This window comes from Apteryx rowi, unplaced genomic scaffold, assembly GCF_003343035.1.
Source record: "Apteryx rowi isolate R43461 unplaced genomic scaffold, aptRow1 scaffold_294, whole genome shotgun sequence".
NCBI lineage: Eukaryota > Metazoa > Chordata > Aves > Apterygiformes > Apterygidae > Apteryx > Apteryx rowi.
The window spans coordinates 264000-291839 of record NW_020449352.1 but is presented as its reverse complement, the minus strand read 5'-3'; the positions used below and the strand labels follow the sequence as shown (position 1 = coordinate 291839).

The following is a 27840-nucleotide window of genomic DNA, read 5'->3' as shown; positions in this document are numbered from 1 at the left end:
GACCTTTGAAACACAAGAAGCAATATGCAAACTTCAGTTGCAACAGCTTTAATTTAAAACCAAAAGCCTAAATTCAAACGTAAGCATATGGAAAGAGCAGCATTTACAGTTTTTTGGGGCGGGTGCTTGGCTGGAAGTCACTGCCTTGTGAATTACCAGACAGTCAAGGTCCATTTATGTGAGCTGAGTGAAATCTGCAGGAGCTGAATATACTCAACGGCTTGGAAAATTTCTCATTTTGAATAGGGGTAAAATTATCTGAAGTGTCTCTTCTTTACAAAAGAGCCAAACTAAGATTTCTCTGAATGCGGATGTGATTCTAGATCTGACCAATGGGGCTGTGTTCAGATTACCTGCAATAGAAACCTGCTACTCGCTTTGGCTGCCCTGACTGCAACCCACGTGATGGTCTTGAACTTCGACGGCAGGGTGTCTGGAGTGCCCGCAGCCCCTGAAACAAACAGTCTGAATATGGCCCTAGATGCTCAAATCACTTTTTAATCACATTTAATCACTTTAAAAATTCCTGATTGCCAAAATGTCCAACTTCAGGTGGCAAAGTTTTGCATTAGTTACAGGAACCTGCCAAATGCTTTTGAGTACAAGTTTTGTTTAACAGTGAAGACTATCTGAAAATATTTAGAAACATCTATATTACTTTTTTCCCCCAAAGCTCTGAAATTATGGCCAAACTGAGATGCTAGAGTGTCCCCTGGAGATATCAGAGATGAGATTTCTGTAGTTGTGAGCCTTCAAAATTTACATTTATACCAAGTTTTATTTTGCTTTTAATCTGTAATTTAGATTATTCCTAATCTGATATTAAAAAAAAAAAAGTCAGCAAAAACAAACTGGAATCTTACATCAGACTGTGTGTTGGATAAAAAAAAGAGTATTCCAAAGCCAGAGCAACTAATTACTCACCCTGGTCTGGAGACAATGACATACCCTACCTACTGTCCCACCTTCCCTGAAGTCAGTGGCAACATTTTGTGTTCCATGCTTGCCGTCTAGTGCTCAGCTAAATGTTTTCTTGCAGGAACCTGTCCACAATCGCTACAAGGAGCTTCTTGCCAAGCGGGCCGAGCTTCAGAAGAAAGTGGAGGAACTGCAGAGAGAAATCACCAACCGTTCCACCTCATCCTCGGAGAGAGCTGGCTCTCCCGCACAGTGCATCACTCCTGTACAGACAGTTGTATAATACGGACTTTTTTGCTGAGTACCTTCCTGGGACCATCAGGGCAGCTGATCTGAAACTCTCTGAATTTCCATCGCGGTGTCTGGGAGTTGCCAACCTATTTATTTATTTCTCTCCAGGGTAATTTATTAGTACTGTAGCGCTAGAGGAAGCTTAAGCAAGGGAAAAAAAAAAGAAAAAAAAAAAAGGCCCCCTATGCAATTAATCATCTCGGTGGCTAGATTATAATGCAAGCTAATTGCACTTGCCACCTAAAAGAAACCTAGAGCTGTTTGTTCACTTTTGTGTTGGAAATCACTTTGCTTTAAAGAGGGACTGTGCACTAGAATGAAGTGTGGGAAAAATGTCTACTCAGGAGTTTGAAAAATCTCCCCTCTGCTAAAAGGAAATACACAGGCTGAAGGAGGAGGAAGCTAACTTCATACTGGATCCTAGAAGACAACTGTGCTACTTCACAAGACCCTCTGTATTAATGTATGCATAGCAGTGTCAATGAAAGTGTTTTGCCAACATATTGAAAGACAAGTAGTTATAGAATCTGAAGCGTATCACTGTTCTTCTTGCATTTCCCTTCACTTGATACACATCATAGGAAGCCATGTAAATGATGCCTTATTTAAAGAAAAGGCATCTTCTACCAGTAAAACACAGTGGTAGAGGAGCAACCTGCATCACTTAACATTGTAGGACAAACTTTACTTCCATCTCCATAACTTTAGATTCTCATTTATGGTTTACATCAGGTGTGCTAGGACAGTAACTTAAGCACCTTTCTTTCTGATGGGGTGAGCAGAATACAACCCCCCAGGCTTTCTGCAGCTCTTCTGGTTTCCTGTGCCTCATATACAGGAGGGGGAAAGGTAGTGGAATATGAAGGGGCACATGTAAAAAGCTGGGATCAGGCATTTTGTTTTGCTTGGTAAGCATAAGTAGTGATTTAATGCTTCTGTGCAGGACCATAGTGGCGTGCTTAAGGTATTTCATTTTTCTTGTTAACTAATGAAGTGTATCATCAACCAAAGAAGCCTTTCTGCCTGCATTACAACTGCAACATAACGTTATTCTGGTAGGCTGAATAGCTCAACCATTTTTTGAGCCCTAGGTTAGTCTTTTTACTCAGAGTATAGCGTACTTCAAGAAATAGTGCTACCTGCAAAATTAAACTTCTTTCCAAATTCAATACAGAATTTTACTGTAGAAGTGGAGATGAAAAAGACTCCTGCATTTGGTGGAACCATGACTACCATATGGCCTTTCCAAGCAGATCAGTACTGGGTTGCAGATGCTAAGGCTCTTACAGTGAAGAGTGGTGTTTGCGCAAAGATATTTACTCCAGGCTGCCTCTCATTTCTGTACTAAGCAAGAGGATCACTGCATGGTCTGGGTTCCTATGTTGGTCTTTTACAATAGGATCCCATACTATGGTCACTTGTTTAATACACCACTACAGTACACCACAGCCTTTCTTCAGAAACAGAGAAGTATTGTCTGAGAGGATTTAAGGGTGGGCCAATTTATACATCAGAAACTACCTTTCAAAAGCCACATTCCCTCAGAGGCAGTAACAATAATATCCTCCTGCAGTCTCCATTTCTGCCTCCTCCTACTGCAATGAATGTCTCAGTACTTAAGGAGAAGTCTGCAGCCTTCTTCCGACATAATGATTAACACACGCAGTGATGCTACACTGCCTGTTAAAGTATGGCCTGAGACTTAAAAACACCTTTMTGGTTTAATAATGCAAAGAATCCACGCAATGTACCTTCTGAATGACTTAATTTGCTTTAAGGTTAAATGGCAGATCTGCTCTTATGTACAATCACTGTATAAGATGGTTCATAGCATTATTCCCTATTAGCAGATTGAGTGTGTATGTATATTTTGTTTCTTGATGAAGGCTGTTTGGTTTCCTTAACTCTAATAAAAATTGATGAATGGATAAAGTTTTCCTGTGCTCATTTTGAACTATGAGGTTATTAAAACCAAAGAACTTACTTACAGATGTACAAACACTAATAAGATACCACTGAAAATTCAGTATGTCAAATTAAAGGGTAGAAATAGAGCTCGCTCTTTGCTATCTCTTTCTCACTCCTACAGATGGCCTTGCCAGATGCTAATGTTCAAACTGCACTTCTAGAATGACTAGAACACAATTTCTTTGGACAAGTTTCTCTTATCCTGTACAGAACAGTACAGGTGCAATATTTAGCTGCTCAAAATTATGAAATACACTCACCGTGAAAAAACCACCAACAATTTCTGCACTTTACAATGCAATAGCACTGTAACTTCCGTGAAGAAAGCAGCATTCACATTTTTGTAAGTAACAACCATATTAAGCCCAAATTCGTAAAGATGACGTTGGGTCAACAATTCAGTGCCTACTCCCCAATGCTCCCATCCCTAATAGGCTTAATTCCAGTTTAGGCACCTCATTAACTGTTTGTTGTATGCAGTGCATATGGAGCCAGGCTGCTCCTAAAAATACAATTTGAAGTAAGGTGCCAAAACTAACTTATACGCACTCCCCCATTAAAGAGTTGCCTCTTCAGCTCATTTAAGACAACACCTCATGTAATGCTGAGATTAACCCTTCTTTGAGCAAGATACTGCCAGAGATCCTTTATAAGCAAAATAATTACTTTGATTCTAGTTTCAGCTACTGATTTTTGGGAACATGTTATATAGTAATGGGACCCCCACACACATCCTGAACGAAAACAAACAGGCAGGATGAATTGTTCTCTGAACCAGCATCTCCAGCTACAAGGAGTCCATGTTCCTGATTTAAATGAAACGAAGGAGGAATAGCTCTGGGCCTGTTGACAGCTTTTGACTTCTCTCCCCCCAGCTAGAACATTCTGCTCCTTGGATGGGAGGAAACAGGCAGGGAGATCACCTGGAGAGCTGATGAAATTCAAATCCCTTCTGCCAGACTGGACTGGACTCTGGTATTGATCCTACAGAGTTCCCTGCCCATTCAGCTATGGGCAAGGGGGGGGCCCAACCCCATAACCACCCTCACCTTACCACAGTGCGCCAGCAGCAAATATTCATCCTCCTGACCAGGAAGATGCCACGTCACCACCAAAACATACTGAACTAGGCAGTACATGGCAGTCCAAATAATGAGCAGGAGCTACCAGGGTCCGGTTCTAGGCTACGCTGGGATTCAACTGCCTCTGCAGGGCAGCACAGTGCTGCAGCGAACACTGGGCCCCCGGGCAGCCAGGACTGTTTTCCTCCTGTGAGTGCTTTCCAGATTTCCCCTCAGTACATCTCAGAAGAGCCATAAGATTTCATAGCTGGCTAAAGAGTTAAATGCACTGACAGTAAGGTCAGGAATACCAGCCCACTGCTGAGTGCAAGAAAGGGACTATGTGCTTTCTGCATTAAGTACACGCAAGTATGAGGCCTCAGTCAGCCCCCGCTGTGAATACTTGATTTGAAAGTATGACATGCTCCAGCCTGTCTATAGTGCTTTCAGACTTAGGGTTTTTTAGGTTTATGCAAAATGCTCAAATGGCCAAAAAAACAAACCAAAACAAAAACGCCCCCCCCCCCCAAAAAAAAACCATTAAGTGTTTGGTTAATTTAGAGAAATTGCAGCTTTCCCACAATTAACTCAACAGGCAAGCTGGCTTTATTATTTTTCAACTTTATAAACAGATAATCTGGGTCTTCTATACATTCCATTAATAGGAAATTCTTTACATTATTAACATAATAAATAACATTTACTCAGCTGTGCAAGTCAGAGTGCAAAATGAATTGCACTATTATCAAAGTAGATAGCTCATCAAAGCACATATTTCAAGTTAAAAGCAAGATGCCAGGACTGAATGGCATGATTGAGGCACTTGCAATTTAAAACACTTGTGGTTTATCTCACTCCTTTGCCACCCAAAGGCATGGACTAAGAGAGGGGATTTTATCCCCAATATCCTATAGCTTTTTCACAAAGTATGATTTCTGAAGAAATATTTCACCCTTCAGATTTAAAAAAATAAAAATAAAAATAAAAAAATCATTAAGCAAAATCATTTGGAAAAGTTACTTTGCTCCTTCTTTGCGTACTCAGACATCCATTGCCATTAATACTGACTAGTGGAATGTGGCAGAACAAGAACTAGGGAAGCTTTTTGAAGAGAGCTAAACAAAACACCTTTAAAAAGGTTTACCTGATTTCCCTTATACATTCTTAGAGCCTGAATAATAACAGCTGCACACAACAGAACTGAAAAAGCCCCTTAAGAATTAGGGGCACAGCATCATTTTCAGAAAGATACATTTTTAGAAGTGTCCCAATGCACAGGAGTTCAACAACAGTACTGTGAAATCACACTGGCATTTCACACAAGCCAACCCATATAAATGTGCTGATGTTTGGTGTGCCAAAGAGGAAAAGGAGGAACTGCTGGAATCCTAAAACAAAAGGAACTGGTGGAAACCTGTGTTTAGATTCAGTAGCTGGATACTGTAAAAAATGGAATGTGTTTAAAGTATGCCATATTATATACAATCAAACCCAGAGATGGAGAATTGGCCCACATTTCAAAAGTGCACTTAGCATACAGTAGTCTCTTTCACACAGCAAGAAAGGCAGCTGCTTTATACCCAGAACGTGAGAAAGCTTTTGACTGAGATGATTTTGAGAACATCTCTAGCAGAACAGTCAGTAGTCCCAGCTGATATCATCTTTCTGTAGTGAAGTCTGTATGGTTTGCATGTCTCTCAACAACTGCAGATTCTTCCGACTCTTCTCTCCAGGTTTGACTTTGATGGGACCAGCATCCTTTCCTTTTGTGGTTACCGTAGTTGTTACTTTAACCTCACTAACAGGAAACCTGCTGTCTTTTTTTTGTTTGGCAGAAGTCTTTTTGGACTTGCACTCTCTCTTAAGTCTCTCTAGCTGAAAGAGAAGTCCAAAGTAAAAATGTTAAGCAGTGACCTTGTTTTGGTTTATGTTCTACATTTCCCCCAGAAGACTGAAATATCCTCCTCTTGTGCTGTCTCCCTCCTCTACCCCAGTGCTCATCTCACCCAGCAAAGCAAATGGATATTTCCAAGTCATCTAGTTTCCTGAATAATTAAAATATTTCCCTTATACAGCATTGCTATATTTGCATCTTTACAGCTATGTTTAGCATTATAGTCTGAACTACTAGGTTATCTCTTTTAGAACTGACAAGTTGATTTATCAGTTTAGGGAAGTGTTAAAAAAAAAGTTTTTCTATATACATATTAGTGTACTAGTGATTTTAATGGCTAGTCACTGCCAGAAGTGAACTCTAAARGCAACACCAGAACTCTGCTGACACAAAGAATTGGTACCCACTGCACAGCATTGTAAATCACAGCTTGCAAGATTCAATACTCAGCAATGAGGACAAAGTTGGCATCAGCCTGCCTGGGGCCTGGGCAGAGTGTCGAAGGTGCAGACACACTCATACATTCAACCAAACTCAGTAGCTTCCACTGTTTCTTTAATTTTAGGTAGTGGTGGTCTCTCCTCCCATTTTAGGGCATGCAGCAATTTTCCTAGCTGCTGACCCCTAAAAACTTTTGTCAATAGCTAGTCAGAAGTATATAGTATATCCAGAATCATTCCCATCATGACTACTGGGATTACTACACATCTGTTTTGCTGCAGCAATGTCACTGAAGATCATAAGAGAGATCAAAAGTAACTAATGTTTTTAATTGTTTTAAAAGACATCTAAAATGGACACATGTAAAATGTGATCAGCCGCTTTCTCAGTTCATATTTTGTGTATTAAGTTAGATGAGATGAGGGTGAGTCTTCTTAGTTCATATGAACTGAACAAAACTCAWAGGGCTTAAACTCTTTGGAAGAATTTCACTAAAATGAATGAACATTAGACAAAACAGGGAATCAAAAGGTTTCATGGCTTTAAATGAACAGCTACACTATTCAAAGAATTTAGAAAGTTGTTTTAAACTGAAACAGACTTTTTTTAAATAAAACAAATCAAAGCATGATTAAGTAGGTCACATGTCAAACAAAGGAGAGCTGCTAAAAGGCTTACTTTAACAGTGAGAAGGCCCTGGGAATCTAGGCATCTCTTTAAATACGACTTAGGTTACTAAGAGTTCAGCATTTTCTTCAATGCAAAGAATGGCATTTCATGAGCTTCTCCCCACCATCTGTATAGCTGGTTGTTACTAGGAACTTCATGCAAAGCAACTGCCTTGGTCCAGCAGAGCTGCTTTACACATGGCAGGAGTGAGAGTGTGACTGATCAGAACATGTCTATCTCCTGACAGGTCAGATATCTGAGCAGAAATAGCTCACAGAGACAGTCTGGGAGCCAGGAGGCAGATTCATGCCCTCCAGCCCTGTATGCTGCTTCTTAGCTCACATCCCTCCCAACCAGCATATGCCAAGTTTACAGACTTCAACTATGGAATTTGCTACTGTAGCTTAGATGATTTTTTTCCCTATTTGGGGGAAGGGGAAGAGTACAAAAGGCAATGCAGGAACAGATAGAAAGTTCTGCCTAGGATATGAGGAAGTGGGCACGAAGGTACCCCGTAAGACAGGAAGAATACTTCTGCAGAAATACTGGGATAGAAAGATGGAGGGGCACGTACTTGGGACCTCCAAATTCAAGTTGGGAAATACTGCTCTAAAAAGTAGCTATGTTTGCTTTATTCAGTTGCTGCTACAGTAGGATAAGAATTCTTAAGATAACAACTGCAGAAACATGAACATGAGCAAGTAACTCACCCGTGCCCGATGCCTCTGAACTTTACTGATTTGGTCTGCCTTTGCCTCCATCCTTCCCACCAGGGCCTCAAGTTCTTTCTCAAGTTCTTCCCTCACTGCAACTGTTGGGGCTTCCTGGACAAGCTTTGCTAGCTGCTGGTGATCACTAGCATGTAATTTAGAGACAGAACACAGCTTGCATCAGATTCTCTCAGCTTCTAATGCTTGTATGCTCAAATGAGAAATTACATCTCTAGGAAACCATGGTATCAGCAGCCAGAAATGTTCAATTTGAATTAAGAAACCAGTAAGAACAGTCTTGCTGGTTAGCATTATCACAGTAGCACATCCTGGTGACAGTCTGCTGCAACATAAAGTTGTCAACAACATAAGTGGTTTCAAACTTCAATACGCTCATTTAGAATTACAGAATAACTTCTTAAAGAGATGATCTCAGCACTCATTCAGTCACTACTTGTAGATTTGTATCTACTGCAGTTGTGCAATAGGATAACAAGTCAGGTTCTATTAACCAGGAGGAGCAGAATGACTAGCAAAGCAATCCTTAACAGAGTATTTTTCCACTGTATCAAGGGCTGCTCCTATGCTTTCCCCCACCACTCACAGACTTGATACTGTTGCATGCAAACACAGCTATGGAGTCCATACCATTTATTAGAATCTAGCTTTAATTGCTAGGAGAAAAGAGACCCATTGCAGCAACTGGAAAGAATAGGTTATGTGCCACAGACTACGCAAGACTGTCTTCCTTCTCAGGCAAAACCTTCCAGTTTTAAAGTAAAAGACAAAAATATAGAGCATCTACACTCATTATCTGCAATGGAGAATATACCAAACTCACAAACTCATCTGCCCAAATTCATCTTGTAAAGTCAGTAGCACTTCTGAGAGCTCTTCCTGGGACGAAGACGACTCCTTTGGCAGAGATGACCTTCTGCTTTTGCTGGCAGGATGAGCACTACTGATTGATTTTGCTAGGGGAGTATCATTGACTACACGATTGTTACACAGTGCTTTTGTGTGTTGTTTCATTAGGTGTAGCACATGCTGTACATTGGCACCGACTGAATGGCTGGGACTAGTAGACTGGAAGGAAAAATAAAAAGTATGTGAATAGATTTCTTTAAAACTGCATTGTCAGCAATGGAAAACATTTAGAAACAATGTTGATAGCATATTTTTTCTTTGCTGCCAAGAATGTGTTTTTGTTTGAATGAATATGCACTAACAAGAACAGCTTGACTAGTAGCATGGAGGAGACCCATTCTGGAAATATCAGTTCAGCAAGTTACTGATATGGAACAAGGCTTTTGAAGACAAGCTCAAATAAAAGAGTCAAAGAAAATAAAACAATCTGACCACTGGGGGTCAGAAGTGCACCAAGCCAAAGCCATTTAAGGAGCTGCATCTACTGAGCATCAGCTTTGGAATTAAGCAGCTCACCTTCCCAGCTACAAAGGGGACATCACCCAGAGACAGTCTGTAATGGGGCTGCGTAGTGAGATGGCTTGTAAGAGAGCATTTCTGGAAGGAAAGAAGAGAGAAATGTTTATCAAAGATGACACTAAAGCAAACCCATTTTCCCTTTGCTGTGTAATGAAAGAGGCAGCCTACTTCCTGATTCCATACACAGACCCCTTATTTTACTCCTCAGTGATTGTCTTCCTCTCCCCACATGTTACCTTATCTGGCTGCTTAGTTTTCTTCCTGGGTCTTCTTGCTTTTGGAGACAGTGATGGTGATGCTGCTTGAATCAACATTCTGTTGGTTTCCAGACCTGTTTGAAGCTATAATTGAGGGGAAAAATGAGAATTACTGAAGTTACTTTAATAAATAATCAGAGACAAAAAATGATTTGAGATTTTGCAAAACAGTAATTTTTAAAATACAGGCTCTCTGGAAGCAAAGGCTGCCAAGTACGTGGGATGCTTCTGCAGTCTGAGTTCAATTTAAACATTAAATAAAAATACTTCCTCTGATAACACCTCTTTACCACTAAACCTAGCAAGTTAAAGAATTAGTCTCACTGAATTACTTCCATACAGGCAACTGCTGAACCATCAGCTCTGGGCTTTATCATTAACAAAATATTGGGGAAGTCAAGCCACCTCACCTGGCTCAATTGTTTTGTTTTGGGTTTTTTTTTAAGCATATAATTAAGAGGTTTATAACTATCCCTTCTGTTCTACTGGATCTGACAGGGGAAAAAAAATACATATATGTATTTACTGGAAGAGTTAATGTTAGAATTACCACTGTCAAAAATGAGCTCTATTATATGCTTCTCCGTTCTTTCCAACTGAAAGCTGTGGCATGGCTTTAGAAATCATTATTTCCTAACCAAACTCAACTAGAAGCATTCACAGGATTTTTCACAATTGAGACCCCTCCCCCAGAACATATTGCAAAGGTTAATCTTTAACATGTTACCTACCTTACTTCAGCATACAACTGAGAGGTATTTAATGAACATGGCACTTTAGGTTTAGGAGAAGGCCAGTGTCCTTATAGGCTTGTAACCAGTAATCAGTAGTATATCACATCTGTTTCTCCCCTCCTTCTATAACATTTCTAGTTACAATTATGAAGACAGGGGCACACTTTTTGATCTTGATCTATTTAAAGGAGAGAATTCCTCAGAAAAATTCCTATAAACAACTTCATGGGGTTCCCCATTAACCGTGCCACTGATTTCAGAACAAACTACAACTTCTGCAAACAGCAAACTGGATCTTGTTACTATATTACCAACAAAAGACTGTTAGTAAAGCTGCAATGTAAATCCTCTCTCCACTGCACAACCAAAACTGTACTTGAAAGTCCAAACAGTTTCTCTGATTTTTATTAGAATCCCACATTAATCTGTCCTCTGAAAACGTAGCATTTTTGAAAAGAAAAGCCCATCTTTAGTCAGAGTCCAAGTTAAGTTTATCAGGTTAGCAGCTAAAAAAGCTCCATAAAGTATACTAAAATTTGTGGATTTTTCTGCCTCTAATCTTAAGAGTCATATTTTAAGAGCAGTTCTGTAAAACTGCAACTGGTGAAATGCTACCAGGAAGTATACAGGTTAGCTTGAGCAATAATGAATTTAACAGAAACTCTCCTAAACATCTCCCGCCCTTCCTAGAGCAATTCTATATAATATGGTTTTACAAAGGAGAAGGGAATTCCAACAGGACTCTTGAAAGCAAGTGATTAAAGCTCCGGGTCACCAGAGTTSTTAGGACTGCTCAGTGGATTCTTGTGAATGCTTTTTGCCAAGAACAGAGGCTTAGATCTTTAGTTCAGCAAGTATGGAAACTTTAGGAACTCAGGCACATAAAGCATATAAAGAAAGACAGAATTAAATCTGGGAGGGAGTTGGCAGAAGGTGCTAACAAGCTCCTGACCATGTAAAGAGTCAAAAGTACAAATTTCTGTTCTCTTGAAGAGGAACCTGCTTGCAGAAGAAGCATGAAAGAAAAAAGAAAAAAGAAAAAAAAAAAGGAAGGAGCTACATATTAGCACTTCTCTGGAAATTCTGAAAAATGCCTACCTACCTCAATGATGAGGTTTTTAGAGTTCACATTTGCTGTTAACTTGAAGCAGTAAACTACCCAATTAAGTTTATGGCACAGTCAATTCTGTTGGAAAAACAATAAACTGGATCCTCACGCATCCTCAGCTATTGCTGTCCCAAATATAACACTATGAATCACTATGAATTTCTACTCCCCTTTTCCAACTAGCTTCTTTTATTGAGTAAATTAAGCTTCAGCACACATCTATTGCCATGCTGCTCAAAAAAAAAAAAAAAACAAAAAAAAAACGTCTTCCAAAAGATTTGGACAAAAGGAGAAAAGAAAAGGGCTACTCTTGGTATTTTGAACTTCAGACTGAAAGAACAAAAACACCCCCCAAACAAAAAAAAAATATATGGTAAAACAACCCCMCCACCACCCCACCATATTTTCATTTTGTATATGGGACACCCTATTAGCAATTTTAGTTGAAAAGTCGGTGGAAACAAAGAGCAAATTGCAGTGCATACTAGTACAAAAGAAATTTCCTGTTCACCTCAGCTGCTTTTTCCTGAACAAGCTTCCTTGCATGTTCTTCCTCCTGAAGCTTCTGTTCCAGCTCTTTCATTTTTTTCTAGTCAAAATTAAATGAAAATGGTCATTACTAATGAAGTCTATAATGCTGAGAGCGCAAGCAAGAGTGTATCAATTCAACTTATTACTTCAAGTCAAGTGAAGACTTCAGAATTGGAATGATTTCTGGAGTTTTACCTGTATATCCGTAAATACAGTAGTCAAGCACTTATACTTAAAACTGGATTGTTTTTTCTAGTTTTAAATTCAGATACCAACTGGGAAAGCAAGTCATTAATAGCCTTAAATTAGCCCACAAGGGAAGCAGTAAGACAACAATACCATCTTTCTCTTCAGTTGTATAAAAAACAAAGTAGGTTATTTTGCGTACATTATCCTGAAAGATTTTGTACAAAGAACTAACAAAGGTATGTCACCTATCATTACAGATGACTGAGAGGACACTTGCTTTATTTAGACTACTAAAGATATTTTTCCTAGCATCCCTAACTCAAACTCTTGAGAGAGAGAAATTTTGAACATCTAACTCTCTTCTATTAAGAAGAAGGAGAAAAGTTTATATATGATGTATCCAAGACATTCAAGCAAAACTGAGGAGATTTCATCTTTATGGTTAAAAGCAGGCAAGAAGTCTTTTGAAAGCTCCTTTCAAAGAAAAGGGGTAACAGGAGAGGTTCATATTTCTCTTTGTAGACCCTTCAACAAGATGAAAAACTTGTTTAAGCAGAATGCATTTAAACTCCCAATGTAGAAGTTATTAAATAAATTTCTGATTTTATACAGGAGAGAAAAGGATCCAGAGTTCCAGAACACAGAAAAACTTGCTTTCTCTTTCCCAAACACTGAGCACTATTCACAGAGCCACTAATCAGACTTAAGTCAGAAAAGCATACAATTCAAAATAACAGCTAGAATCATGCACTTTTATTTGCATTATTTATAAGCTCAGTACACTGAAAACTCAAAGTGGTGTTAAATAATTCTGCTTTACCTAAGTATAACTGTAAGATATGACTGTTTATACAAAGGTGTTAAAGGCAAATCCCTGGACAAGCATCCACAATGAAAGCACTATATAAAGGAACTTGCTTTTCCTGCTAAATACAAGAACCCTTTTTGACAAGAATTTATTCTTTTTCATATAAGCCAGATACACTCCAGATATGAAAGTCTGCTCTTTTCAGCATGTGTCACAACTCTTGTTTTCCACAGGGACAGTCACACAAACAGAAATCCCAGTTTAATATGTTATGTATGACAAAATTTTTAATATGGAAATACTGAAGCAAGTCTTGTGCTTGAACCCAAGTCTGACATGYAGCTGAACCAATGCTTCTGTGCTGAAATAAACTAAGTATCACTCAGGCAGTTGTCTTAGTTGCAGGCATAGCTCAAACTCAGAGCTCATGTCAGAGCATGCCGGAAATTCTCCATCCAAGTGATACTCCCAAAAGAAAATTTTATTTCTGCTTATAGAGGAAAAAAAAGTGCCACACATTCCTGCTTACAAATTCAATGCTCAAAATGGCTACAATTTTCATAGGAAGATGCAGATTACTGGTCCRTCACCACGAGGACCAATGGGCGGTCAGGCCAGGGGACTGGCTAATAGTGAAAACATGGACATTCCCTGATTACAATTCCCATAACATAAGGCAGCATGACACAAAAGGGAAATTCAGGTCAGCACTGACTTGACTAAATACTTGACTAAAATATTCTGCTCAGTCATCACTAACTGACACAAAATATTTCAATGAAAAAATGGAAGTCAAGTATTTCAACATCTATTTTAGCCCAGTTTAAAAAAAAAAAAAAATTTGATCACCTTGCACATCCTTCTGGCTATCACTGAAACAAATTTAAAACAACTTCAACCAAAGTAGACAGGAAGGTCTGAGACCTCAAAGACGCAGAATCCCTAAATTTCCTAAAAATTGTCTGCTGGGAAAAATATCCAAATTAGTTCCACCACAGAGGTGGTGGAACTAATGTGTGAAGACAGCTCTTATCTGTGTGCTTCGCTACCTTGCCAATCAGCACCTGCTTGGTATAACAGTCTGCATAGACACAGCTCAAGTAGGGCAGGTGTTGCCTCTCCCCACCTGGCAATTAAAGGATATTGAACAACTAGAGGTGTTAGGTAGCATACAGGCATAACACGATGCTAGGATTCATTACTTCTGTTGTTCAAAGAAGGGCTTGGGGGAGGGTTAAATCTCATTGTTAACATTAAGAAGATTGATTACTACCAACTAGAGTTCTTCAAAATGTGTGATCTAGACATACATTCAAAATTCTGACTATCTGTCACACACGAGACCAGAGCCTTAGCTGTACTTTTAGGGGACAGCCCTATCCCCATGCACAGAGATGTTCAGATCTACTCAGCCAGGTGTCCAGACACTGCGCTGCAGGACTACAGTTGCAATAAATGTGCAATAGGAGATTTTTGTTTTTTTGAGGTAAATACTCCAATTAGGAGTCCTTCACATGAATAAGAAGGTCAGCAGCTCTTTTTCCAGAGACAATATCAATATTGGCAATTGCTTGGTGAGGATAGTACTAGACAGCCAGGCTGTCATTCTGCAGGTTTTGGAGATAAAACATTCTCAGTAAGACCCATAGACAACTTATGCTCTGGCAGAGCATCTGAAATCAGAGGTAGTTAAATCATGGCTTACTTATAAGTAGTCATCTCACTACTTATTATCCATTTCAGTAGACCATGTATGGAAACGGTCTTTCTTCTAGCTTGAAGACTGAAATAAAACCTCAGTCCCTTCAAGAAAAATCTCTGGACTTGTGAATGTGAAAGTTCTTCTTAATGGACAGGATTACAGAAAAGCTTCCATCCTAAAGGTGTCCTAGAAGTTCTGGAGAGCAAACAGGTAAATTTATTTCTTGTCTCAAATTAAACTTGCAAGCGTTCCTGCGATCTTGCCACAACTAAGGCAGAGATCACTATACAAGCAACAGTTGCAATTTTTTTTTTGAGCAAAGAGAGTACAGTCACCCTTTCAGGATTATAAGGTAACACTTAGCATGCAGAGGTTCACATAGGAAGATAGCCTGCATGCACAGAGACAGACCAGAAAGCAGACTCATGACAGCAAAATGATCACAAAGATGATAAACCTTAGAGATAAATCCAGACTTCTCTCAGTTCTTAGAGCTTAATTAACTGTGTGGAATTTAGCACCCAATTCCACTAAAAGGATTTAATTGTGGTGGCTACTAATTCACAAAGATATCAAAGAATCAAAGACACCTAGTGTGACGCAGAGAGAAAAAAAAAAGAAAAAAGATCTGCTTGCTGAAATTAAGTTTACCAGCCAGGTACAAAGAGGCAAATAACCCACCCCCTTCCAAATTCCAGCTGCCACACTTGGTAAAAGTCCTCAAGAAAGGAAATCTTGTTGCTGAATCAGTTATTTCAATCCTGACCCTGGAGAAATCTACTGTTACTTTCAATGAACAAGGTCTCCGTTTCAAAGAGTTTGGCCCAGGTAAATAATGCAATCACTTTTGCTCCATAAACGGAGCTCACAACAATGGGGTGTCAAGATCTTAAACAGCTTGCCACAGCTGCCTTGGGTCAGGTACTACCAAGAACCATTGTATGGCCTGGAAGTCTTGCAGCAGACTGACTAGCTGAAGATCTACTAGCAGACACATCCTTACATACTTCTGGACAAATGCCATTTACTTCAGCATCTGATAAAAGCTGGTGCACAGGGTGACAATTTTGACCGCATTCAAAACTGTCCCCAACACCAGTCTGATACTGTAGTATTTTCTCCTTTAGGAGAAGAAGGAGCRGATTACATATATATATATGTATGTATGTATGTATGTATRTATCTTCAGGTGGAAGCCTCTCCTTCCTTGAGCCCTCTGTAGTTCATGCTTGAGAGTCCTGTGGTCTATCTGCAGAAGCAGGTGAGATGTGTACTGGATTCCAGAAGTCCAGACCATAGATGGTATAGAGATAGAATATGACCAAACATGGTCACGCTGAACTTCTAAAAGCTACTGATTTAAAGAGAATCCTGAAAAGGCAGACTGAGAAGACATCTGGTCTTACAGGGCTAGCAACTCTGGCCTCTAGAACCCTGCAAGCAAACTATTAGCAATAATTGTGTTTCTTAAGGGGGAGGGGAAGGGGCAAAAAAACCAAAACACACAAAACAAAGAAACCCCACAAGCTAAGTCAAATCTGTATCATAAAAGAATATAATTGTAAGTATTCAGTATTATGCAAGGTGCCTCAGAGAAATTCAGAGTTTAGGGATACACTCAATCCTATATGCCTGTCATGAACTAGCCACAGAAGAGGAACATCAACAAATACTGTTAAAGCTAAACAGAACTTCAGTTCTTGTAGTGCATGGTCACCCAAGGCCTGACTGGCCACATGGAGTTTCATTGAGAACTTCAAATTTTTATCCCACTTCAGCTAAAGAAAAAGCAATGTTTAGTTGCTATCATTCTCTACAGGACAAAGTTTTGCTCAACTCTATTATTGACATGTAACTATAAAGTGTTGATTACATTAATCAAGATAAATCTGATATAGTACACAACAGAAATAACAGACCTCTGCTATGGACTGCATTGTATTAAGTCTGGTGTACTCTTTTTCCAGCATATCCAGCTTTTCCAATTTAGACTGGACATGTGATTGATCAAGAAGCCGATCTCTTTCTAATGTACCCTTGAAGAGAGAAGAAAACAGCAAAACAATTAAGCACAATAAAATAGGAACATCCATACTAAGCCTTATGTCTGCAGTGCAAAGGGGGACCAGAAACAGACCGAAGGAACTACCAGCTATTGTGCAATTCTACGTGGTGCTACAATTGAAGAGCAACTACACCACTGGTCCACCAATGCTGGGAACCTCACACTTAGCTAGATTCGGACAAGAGCTGGTTCTGCAGAGTCACTCCTACACCCCCAAACCCAAAACCATAAAGACCCATCACTACTCAGCTGTTAGAAGTAGTTTCTTTAAATTTTATTTACTTCAGTAAATAAATAGATATTCAATAGACTGACATAAGACAGTCACAGAGACTGATGAACAGCTTTAGGCAATCCATACACCTATAAAACAAAATTCAAGTCCATTTTAGATACAGGACAAACCCCACGTTCACCGATATTGGGAAACACAAGTTCTATTATTATTTTAACAGAACAAGTATTTCAGCCCAGGCTTAGCAAGAACAATACTAGTAAAGAAAATCCCCAGAGATCTGAAGAGTGCAAACACAAAAGGGAGGTTTTTTTCCAGTGGCACATGGATATAGCACTCAGATACAGATGAGCCACTGCAGCAAGCTGCACACAAACACAAAGCAGCAAATAATTCTTGTAGTAACAGAGCCTATGATATTATCTTAGAGACAGGTGCACAGAAAAGGGAAAATGCCAGCGATCAGGTATGACTGGGAAACCTAAGTAGAAAAATTATCCACACATAAGTATATAAAGGCCAGCTCAATAATAGACAGCTACAATTAAAGGTATTAAAACTACAGTAACTACAAAAAAATCATAACATAGTTCAAGACTTTTATAAATTTAACCTCGAAACAGTCTTGAGAACACACCTGCTTCTCCAAGAGATGCGTCTTCTCATTTTCTGCATGCTGGATCATTTTTCTCATGTAGTCCAGCTGTTTCTCTAAAAGGCTGCAACGAGACTCAGCAGCTGCCAACTGGGAAGCCAGTTCTGAAGATAACAGAAGGCAGAAAAGGGAAATCATGCACTGCTCGTTCCTGGGATTTCTGTGTTTTCAGTACAGCTCCAAAATAAGCCAAAAACAAGCCATTTAAAGAAGCTCACGAAATCAATCAAATTTTGCTTGCATGCAAATCTCTAAAAGGAAGTATGCTTTTAAAATGATTTCTTCATAACTTTGTGTGTCACTACAAGGTAAAAAGTGCTAAATAAAGTAATTTAAAATACTTTTATGCATGGATAAAGTACAAGTTTCATCTGTAGCACGGTTCTGTGGTATTTTATATAAAGTTTGCAAACAACCTCGATTTTTCTTCGCCACTTCAGTCTTGTCATGTTCTTTGTGTTGCATTTGTTCAGTTAGTACTTTTTTATAGTCTGCTGTTTCTCTGCTGAGGTGTTTTACATTCTCCTCTGCCTGAAGCCGTTCCAACTCTAGCCGACGAATTTTTTCCTGGAGATTCTTCAGAGCAGAAAATATTGCTGTAATTGAACAAGTATCTTTTGTTAGATGCTGGTAAACAACCATTTCAAGAAGACACCAAACTGAAAGCCTTTTATAAAAAAGTATGCTATACGAGAAAGCCAGAGTTTTCCTCGCCACCATCCAGAACTCCTTCTGGGAATTAAGACACACTTTCCCCTATATTGTAACTGATTCTAAAAATCATTTAAACTGTATTGATGCCTTTGGTATCTACCTTTATCTGAAACATCTGGGATAGAGGCATCCACAGCTCAGCATAAGACAGGCAAATATTCTGTAGATTAAGTGCAAAGAGCACATCTTCTGACTCGTTTTATCAAAAGGAAACAAAAGGTCTCAACTGAATAGTTAAGTTGCAGTCCTCTATATGCTCTACAGAGCGTTATTCTCCCTCTACAAGTGCATGCTAGCATGACAAATATGCAAATGCAACATTCCTATGAGTGATCACTGAGCAGCAAAAAAGGCAAGATTATCAGAGGAGCTATAAAGATTTTTATTTCTCTAAACAGCCACTCTTTTCTGATTCTCTTCTTTTGTTTTCGCACCTGTGTTCCTTCCCCTCCTCTTAGATATGCAACTCCTTTGTGCCAAACAACTTTCCCTCTTTCCATTCGATTCCTGCTTTAACAATTACCCATTAAAACCTTCATATATTCATCACCACAGAAAAGGTAGTTGTAATAGAACTCGCATCCTCCTGCAATTAGACCATCTGCTGGTAATCTGGTGTATTACGTCTCCTAGATGTATTATTTGATTCTGCAGAGGGAATCATAACCATAAGCCCTTTCCCTACACAGTCCTATTAGAGAAAAACACAAGAACATCTGTACAGACAGTTCATATAGCAGGCTTATCTTTGAGGTCATGTTACCTCACTCCTTTGTGCTTAAAACCACTCTAGAGAAAGAATGTGCCTTTATTACAGAACGTATTAAACCCAAGAAAGTTGGGACTTGATATTTGTTTGAGCATCACATCATAAATAAAGGAAAAATAGTTATCCAAATGAGTTTTCCAGAGTGTAAATTCATAGAGTCCTGAAATGCAGAAAAGCAGAACATTAGAATACCATACCAACAAAAAGCATCTACTCTAAGGTAACTGTAAGTAAATAAGAAGTGTGTAATAGTAGTCACAAGTTAAGGCAAAATTGTGCATAGTCTGGCCCTGTTTCCAGGATGCCAGAATAACCAACTGTAACACCTTCTCTTTATTTATATTACTGTTATCAGAATTCAGTTGAAATGGGTACAGCTGAAACTATGAACAGCTTTGCTACATAATCCTTAGGGCTAAATTAAAATCTCTCTATATTTACAATAATGACTAACAAAATACAGCAATGAAGCAATTTGAGCAACAAACAGATGAAGATGAAACCCAACAGAATACCAAGTATCATTCAGGACAAAAAAATAAATGTCAAATAACAGACACTTTATACCAGCTCATCTTTATTAGAGTGTTAAAAGCATATATGGCAGACACACAAACAATACAGAAAGTCAAATCAAAATAAGCAGAACTTGCTATACTCAGTTTCAGGATTTTAAAATATGATTTTACACAGGTGGGCAGGCAGGAAAGACCTCCAAGAATAATCAAATCTATTTTTCCCTCTGAAGTTAATTCCCAAATCCTTAACCTTATTAAAATATACACTCCAAAACATTTCTGCACTCTTAAAACCTAGACAAAAAAAGCAAGATACCAGATAATCTGACTGTTGCATCTTATTTTGAGCAGGTATTCATATTTACTTAAAAATTTTTGAAAATAGAGACATTTCAAAATCTTTAAAGAGGATATAATTTATCAGATATTCTTCCCCAAGTACTTGTTTTGGAATTAGTAAATTCCCTGCTCAAAAAAATTAGCAGACAGAAGCTTGGATGTCAAAAGTTTCTCTAATGAAACATACAACACAATCTACAAAAAAATACACCTACATCAGTAATTCATAAGAGAGCTTTCTTTCCTCTGCTCATCAAATTTTTATCTGTGTCACAAGGTTCTTTTAGCTTTGTGTCAACAGCACTCTCAAAACTGTATTGTGCATGCAAGAGCACATATTACATTTGAAATGACATTTCAAGATTTCAGGTTTCATCTACTAGATCATTAATGTGCAAGTCTCTCGTAATTCAGGCATGAATTACATTATTAGAACAGACACTTGAACCTATCACACTGATTTTCTACTTAATTTGAGTTACATTAGGGCTCAGCTTAAGTCTCTCATTTTTCTCCCTATAAGGAAGAACATAGGAAGATTTTCATACCCTTAAGCCTCCATGCAACTCCAATCTTACGGGAGTATTTTCACAATGACCCTGAGCCAAACAGCTCACATGAAATAAATCAGTCCTGTTCTAGCCTCCCAATTTCCTTTGTTCCCTCCTGTACCTACCCTAACATAGATCTGGAGCACATCTCATTGCATGACAAGCCAACTCACTTAAAACGAGAGAAAACTAACCAAGAATATTTTTGCACATGTCAGTTCAGGCAAGATGAATCTATTTATCTGGAAGTGAAAACCAGAACTGGAATAGGAAAGGAGGGAGAAGAAAGAAACTAGAAATAGGGAAGAAGAAACTGGAGTGAAACCTCCTCTCTTTTTGGTGATGGTGAACTGTCAGCTCAGCACTAATGCTACATGATATTCTTTCCTGCACGCTCTAAGCACTTCACTGACAAATCTTGCCCCTCCATCTTTTGTACATGAGAAGTCTTCCCATTTCATCAACATGAAGCCTTTCCCCTTGCTCCAAACCATCTTGGGAATTAAAGTTTCCTTATTTTGAACTCAGCTGTGAAACGGGGAGAGGTAGGGAGGGAGAGGAGGATGAAAGAAGGGGCAATGAAAACATGTCAAGGCAGTTTCAAAGAACTCAGCCAACATTACAGTTCTGTACTGCTAAAAGGAAGCATCTTGCTCCAGCTGTAAAGATGACCCTTTTCAGGAAGAGGAGCAGTAAGGAACTAAAAAACACGACCTATACATCACTGGGAAGCAAGAAAGGATAAAAAGATTGCATTCTTTTCATAAATGATGCTTTGACTCCCCTGTACCAGGTGATTTGGAAACAGGTAAGAAAATTTAGCTGAACTATTTATTACCTCTGCTGTTACTTTCAGGATATGGAATGACAGGTTTCCGTGGGGAGCGCAGCAAGTCAGAATTAATAAACGGCTTGTACTTTGGATAATCTATAAATGAAGTTGCAGAGAGTTCATCTGTGGCCGATGCAGATTTATATATTTTGCGTAGATCGCTCTGAAAAACAAAACAAAGTTGTTATTCAGTATATTTGTTTCTCCATCACAACAAAGAAGTAGAATCAGATTAAGTGATGTGGAGAAATACCACTGTAGGAGATTGTAATAGCACAAAGGTAATATTCCCTTCCTCACAGCCCTGGGCTGTGTCATTTTTAAATCTCAGTTCCTCCATAAAAACAGTATCAGAAAAAAACCAAACATCTTATTTTTTTATGCTGGTTTCCAACTTCCACTTTTGTTTCCTACTTATTTATACTCTCTCTTGCTTATTAAGAGGGTAATACACCAGTCAGGTGGAAAGCAGCCTTGTTCTTAATGGAAAATCAGTCTTTGTCACACATAAGAAACTACCAGGGTGACCAAACCTGATAAAGCATACCTGAGGCCACAGCTCTACATATCCTGATCTAATGTAATATCAGTTCACAGACCACAAAAAGGGAAAAGGACATGCATTCTCCTCACCTCCCTCTCCCAGCCACATAGTCCCAACCCCTCTTTTACACTGGCTACAGTTTATCTTTCATATTCTTCCATGAATTGATTGAAATATCTGCAGAAACATCTGAGCTTCTTTATGCCAGATTTGATCAGTGCAACCTGCACAAGACAAGCAACAAAAGATCACAGCCAGGAAGGGACCTCTGCCTCTGAGTAGCAATGTGCCGTTAGGTCAGCTTGAGACTGTTCTCAAAAATGCAGCTGCAGCGACCACAGATCTCCCAGCTGTCTCCACCTGCTTTCCAAAAGTTTGCCATGTTTTGGATGATGTGATGGTCAGAAGGAGCCACATAGTACTGAAAATGCCATGCAGCAGGGATACAATTAAGTTGTGCTTTCTAACCAGGTTCTTCTACAGACAAGGGCAAAGCATTTTGTGTACTCTGTTTGTGGCTACCTGGCCAAAGTTTTGATTTATGTATGTGTCTTAAATAAAATGAGGTCATTTATTTTTAATGTGCTAAAGTCGCTTCTTTTTCGAGTGTACGCACCGCTAAACATTTCAGTAATAGAATTTGAAGATAACCTAAGACAGTAGGCAGCAGGCAGACACGATGTTCTGGCTCTTACGGCTTAGCACAGAAGGTTTACTTCACAAATATGACAAAGAAGAAATTGCTAATACTGTCAGGGTATTTTAAGTTTTTGCAAATATCAGTTATCTGGAACATATTTTGATCTGAATTAAAACGCAGAAAGCATTTATGATACTGTCTCATAGCAAATTAGACAACAGCCCAAGTTGCACTGAGAGGGAGAAAAAAAATAATTAAGAATATATTTACAAAAATATTTTGAACAGTTTTTTGTGCACATGCATATACACACTCTGTTTTATACCCCAGCAGCCATCTGATCTAACTTTGTAAAACACTTAAAATTGCAGGAAAGTCTGTGAGCAGTGAGACTAGATCCACTAGATCCTGCAAAAATACCATCAATGTTACAGGATGTTAAATTGCTATGAGCAGAATAACGAGCAAGATCAAACAACGAAGCAAAACTGGACCCAGCAAAACACGTTATTTTAAGCAGCAGGCTGAGAGTAACCACAGGAACCAATGTAAGCCTCATCAGTTCAAATGGCAGAAACCAGTTTCACCCATTGTTGAAACCAGAGATGATATCCCATGATCCAGTTGAAAAAAAAGCAGCATCAGTTTTAAATCAAGGTAGGGCTACCAGACATCTGAACTCTCCTAGATGTCTTCATTTCTTAGCTGTAAATTTTTGTCTGTGCAAGGATTAAAAATAACTACATTAAAAAAAAAAAATGCTGCTTTCTTTACTGGCATAAGTGACACCTGCCTAGGCAACAACAGACTAACCAAAATAGCATATTTAGCATATTCTTTCTTTTAGTTGTATTTCCCCAAAATACCATCTGAACACAGATTATGTGCATTAAAATTAATTTACCTTTGAATACTATAATACTCAGTGCAGATATCTGCTTGAAATACTGAAAAATTCACACTGAAGAAGTATCTACAGTACAGTTTAAACAATTGTTCCTTTTTCCAGTCTAAAGAATCACATGTTAACAGGTATATTTTCCATATACATTTGAGCAGAAGACCATTTTATATTCTGCTGAATGACTTCTAAATACACCTGAATAGAAAAATTTGAGAAAGCTTATTAAACAGCAGCAAGGAACCCAACATTATAAATCTCAGATTCAAATATCATTCCCTACTCTTCTCCTCCTCCCCAGTCCCCCAAGTCATTCAGAATTATTTTTAAGTCAATTTGCTGCTCTTGAAAATTCTCATGGGGATCACCATATAGCACATATTTCAGGAACATCCTGAAACACAGGGGGAAAAAAAAAATATATATATATATATACACATATATATATGAAAATCAGGGAACTCTCTATTTGTTCTGAATTAGGAGTGGGCCATATTTGCTAATTACACCCGCTCCCTCTTTTCTGGGTACTCCCTATCTTCTTTCCATCCCTAAACACACAGAAGCCTCATACTAATGAGCAAAGAAGCTTAATGGTCCCCCAGGAGCTAAGTGCAACAGCATTACACAACGGTGGAGAACTGAGCACATTTAACCTTTACGTATCTGAGGACATTACCTTCCAAAATTTATTTCAGCAGTCATTTCATATCAACTGTCTACTCAAATATGCAAGAAAGCATATTTAAAATACAGACTAATAGTAGCTTAATGTATCAGTAGGAGATGGTGACCTCTTCAAGCTGCCCAAGACTAAACACAGTCTAAGGGCCAGAACAACATTGGAAAAGTTTTAACATAGGAATCAGCAACTAAAGGCAGGAGCATAATTTTCAGCTCAAGCCCCTTTAGATGGAAAATACCACTCACCATAACATTGTTACATCTCTGTTGCAGAAAAGATAGTATGGCACACCAGCCATGAAAAACTATCCGGACAACTATTAATCTCAATATTATACCAAATGCTTTAGAGTCCTCTCACTCGCAAGATTTCCCTGAAACAAGGTGTCCACACTAAATGATCTCAGGAAGAAAAAAGCATCCTATGTTTTTCTCCTCATCATACATAATTTGACTAGATGTGTGGATAATAAAAACAGCAATGATTTATAAACAAACTACAGAACCAAAGCAGTAGAAAAACACAGGAAAATTCTCTCAGGAAATAACTACAAGAAAGTACAAAGGCACCAAGATGGTGCCACTGGTGCTAGCAGTTTGGCACTGGACAAAGGGAATAAGTCAGAGTGGGTGCTATTTTACAAGTTCTTATATACATTCTCTGAAAATATTTTAAAAGTTAATCATCTGAAGCTGGATAATGGTTTAAATGAGACCCTGTAGTCCTCACACTTGGTTTTTAAAAATAATAAAAAAAGGCAGAAAGGTGAAAACTATCCAGAGATTGGGAAAATACAGAAGATTTTAATATTGAGTTCTTTGAGCAGAAAATATCCACTAAAGTACCCAGTTACTGAAGTCTTCCGAACAGCCATCTGGGAGAGACGATCTCTCAAGATCCAGTCTGCCCTCTTCCCTCATTACTGGGGAGGTGGGGAGGGAGGAACAGTCCCTGCTGCTCAGAAACCAGCCTAAGTGCTCTCTGTGCCTGACTGATAGGAAACTGAGCTAGGAGCACTGGCAATTTAAATAAGATCTCTAGTTAAAAAAAAAAAAAAGTAAAAAAAAATCATCCTGGTCAAGCCCTTACAGCAAATGCAAAAAAATGTTAGCACGAGACTTTTTTTTTTTTTAATTTCTGCTGTAGGGCGTGCCAAAATCAGTATGAAGTACGGAAAGTCATAAGTCTGCTTGTCTTTTTTTGGTCTTTCACTATGTTTAACTTCTGAATGAGCAAGTACAAAAAATATTCAGTGGACAATTTTCCTAAAAGGTTGGTTTTACTAACTAAACTAATTAAACAGCCTCTGCTAATCAACTTGAGGCTAAAACCAATTCTCTGACATCCTTCTCAACATATCCTATAAAAATACCAGTCAGAAAGGATAAAGGAACCCTCAGATCATTCTCTTGCCACTTTTAATGCTGCAGGTGTAAATCTGGGACCAGGCTGCTGGGGGGAGGAGGAGGAGGAAGAGAAGCACAACCGAAAACACTGAGGYGGGCTAGCTTTATCAGGCAGCTGATAGTATTGAGACCCCAAATCAAGAATGCTCACAAGACATACATTACCTACCACCACACTGCATCTTTTTTCACCATCTATGTTCTTGCAAGGTACGTACTCATAACACATGGCTGCTTGCAAAAAGATCTGGCTTCGGAGAGCTACACATATCAGACCAAGATGTCAAATGAAAAACCCAAATGGAAACTTCTGTTTCACACAACTATCTAGTTGCTTCCAGGCAGCCTCCACCCAGYTCGGTGGGCTCAACTATGTTTACTCTAGTCACGCCTCAGTTTCTTCATTTCGCTTTTCACAAAGCAGAGACACTGGTTCTGTCTCTTCTCCAAGCTCTGCTCCTCAAGAGCGTAACGAGGAAATTCGAGGAAATTCTAGCCCCTTGCTTCTAACTACCTCTGCATCACTTCTGCGTTAGCCAGGTTCTTATACGCATGCCTAAGGATATGGTTACCTATCAAAGCCAAACTGAGGTTTAAGGTTAAYGTTAGTTTGGAGAGCATGCACTAAATACATCACCAGCTCTCAAAAGGAACAGCTTGCTCTGCTCTCATAATTGAAACATAAGTATACAATTGAATATTGTTGAGTTTTAAGCAAGAGCAGTGCTGAATTGAGCCTAATCTGACTTCAAAATAGGCRTTTTCAAAGTCATGACTCCAGAACTGTTTCTGGAAACAGACTGAATTACAAAGTTTTACTCCCAAGCGTTCACTCACAAATCTACTCTTTGAACGCTCCTACAGCGAAAAGGCCACTTTTAAACAGCAGAGTATTTTTGCTTTTTCCCCTTCCTCTTCTAAAAGACGCGTACAGAAGTGTTATGACTTTTGATGCACATACACGGCACTTAAAACTAAAGTTAGTTCCCGCAGCCCACTTTGCTCCTGCAGCGCCAAGCCTGAACTCGAGGCGCAATGTGGAGCGACCCCCGAGCTGCCCGAGCCAGGCGCGCTCCGCGCTCACCGCGACGCCGGCCGAGCCGCCAGGGAGCCTCCCGCGCGGGCACGGGCGCGGCCGCCCCGGGCCGGGCCTCGGCTGCGCCCGCAGCGCCGACCAGCTCACAGGCTCCACCGCCCCTTCGCTCGCTTCTAGCTGAAGCCCCACGGCCGTTCCGACCGCGATTCCAGAGAAACGGTGCTATTTCAGCCAGGCTGCCGAGGCCGGGCTGGCCAGAGGCCCGCGGGCCGCGCTCGCCACCCCGCCCCGCTCCGCTGCCGCCCGCGGCTGAGCGCGGTCCTTCTCCCGGGCGCGGCAGGGCCCCGCCGCAAGCGGCCCCGCAACGGCCCCGCCGCCGCCGCAAGCGGCCGTTAAGATGGCCCCGGCCCGGCGGGGCCGAGCGGACTCCTGGGGCCGGGCCGCCTCCCCCCCCGCCGTCGTCGTCCGCCACACGCGCCGGGCAGCGGCCCGTGGGCGCCGCCGAGCCTCACCGTGCGCTGATGGTCGCCGCCCGCCGCCGCCATGTCCCCCAGGGGCCGCCCGCGCTACAGCATGTCCCTTTAAGGCCGCAGCACCCATGCAGCGGCCGCCCCTTCCGGCCCCGTAGCGACGCTTTTTGCGCCAATAACGTGCCGCTTGACTGGCCGCGCGGCTTGCCAATGAGAAAGGAGGAGCGGCGGTAAGCCCCACCCCGGGCAGTTACGAACCTAACGTCATAAAGTGACGTTGAGTGACATGCCAGCTGTCGAATAAAGATGAAAAACGCCGTTCCTTAACCAATAGAAGTGGGCAGTTTAGCAGAAGAGGCAAGACCTCCTGCCCCCAATTGCTGGAGCTGAGAGAACGAACCCGGGAGGAGCGAGCGGCAGCGGGAGGAGCGAGCTGCGCAAGGCGCTTCCTGCGCACGCGCAGAGGGCAGATAGCGGAAGAGGATGGTCTTTGTCAAAATGAGCCCCTGAGCTGGAGCCAATGGGGAAGCCGAACTCGCCCAGAGCGGTCTAATCAGCGCGGCGGCCACGAGACTCCCCAATCAGGGGCACGCGCAGGGCGGCGCAAGCGCGGCCGGATTGGCCGCGGCGGGGGCCGCGGGTGCGGCCATTGGGCGACGAGTTTTGAAGGCAGGTTTGGCGCGAGGCGGTGATTGGCTGCCGCGGGAGCCCGAGGTGGAGGGAAGGGCGGGGGTGCAGGGTGACGCCGATGCC

The 27840-nt window shown here is 40.3% G+C and overlaps 3 protein-coding genes across 10 annotated transcripts in view; 2 read left to right on the top strand and 1 right to left on the bottom strand.

The window, feature by feature from the left end:
* The window catches only part of MTMR2 (myotubularin related protein 2), a 50273-nt gene extending 45047 nt beyond the window's left edge, over positions 1–5226 (top strand). For all 5 annotated transcript variants that reach the window (XR_003254123.1, XM_026069397.1, XM_026069398.1 and 2 more), the window contains one exon: positions 1040–5226. Coding sequence is in view for 4 of the 5 variants with exons in the window: in XM_026069397.1 (XP_025925182.1) it covers positions 1040–1201 (162 nt within the window). In the remaining variant the exon portion in view is untranslated. The remainder of the gene's footprint in view (positions 1–1039) is intronic.
* Positions 4827–27268, bottom strand: CEP57 (centrosomal protein 57). Of its 4 annotated transcripts, XM_026069402.1 has the most exons (11): positions 27130–27267; positions 21412–21568; positions 18099–18278; positions 17665–17786; positions 16647–16763; positions 12009–12086; positions 9635–9739; positions 9396–9476; positions 8794–9038; positions 7953–8097; positions 4827–6113 (listed from the first exon to the last, which is right to left on the bottom strand). In XM_026069402.1, the coding sequence occupies exons 1-11, from the start codon at positions 27160–27162 to the stop codon at positions 5877–5879; spliced, it is 1500 nt and encodes a 499-aa protein (XP_025925187.1). In that variant the 5' UTR covers positions 27163–27267; the 3' UTR covers positions 4827–5876. The 4 variants fall into 4 exon arrangements, with proteins under 4 accessions (XP_025925187.1, XP_025925188.1, XP_025925189.1 ...); XM_026069403.1 differs by lacking the exon at positions 12009–12086 and having other exon boundaries at positions 27130–27268; XM_026069404.1 differs by lacking the exon at positions 16647–16763.
* The window catches only part of FAM76B (family with sequence similarity 76 member B), a 14463-nt gene continuing 13783 nt past the window's right edge, over positions 27161–27840 (top strand). Inside the window, exons 1-2 of the mRNA XM_026069388.1 lie at positions 27161–27188; positions 27599–27756. Coding sequence (XP_025925173.1) covers positions 27161–27188; positions 27599–27756 — 186 coding nt within the window. The remainder of the gene's footprint in view (positions 27189–27598; positions 27757–27840) is intronic.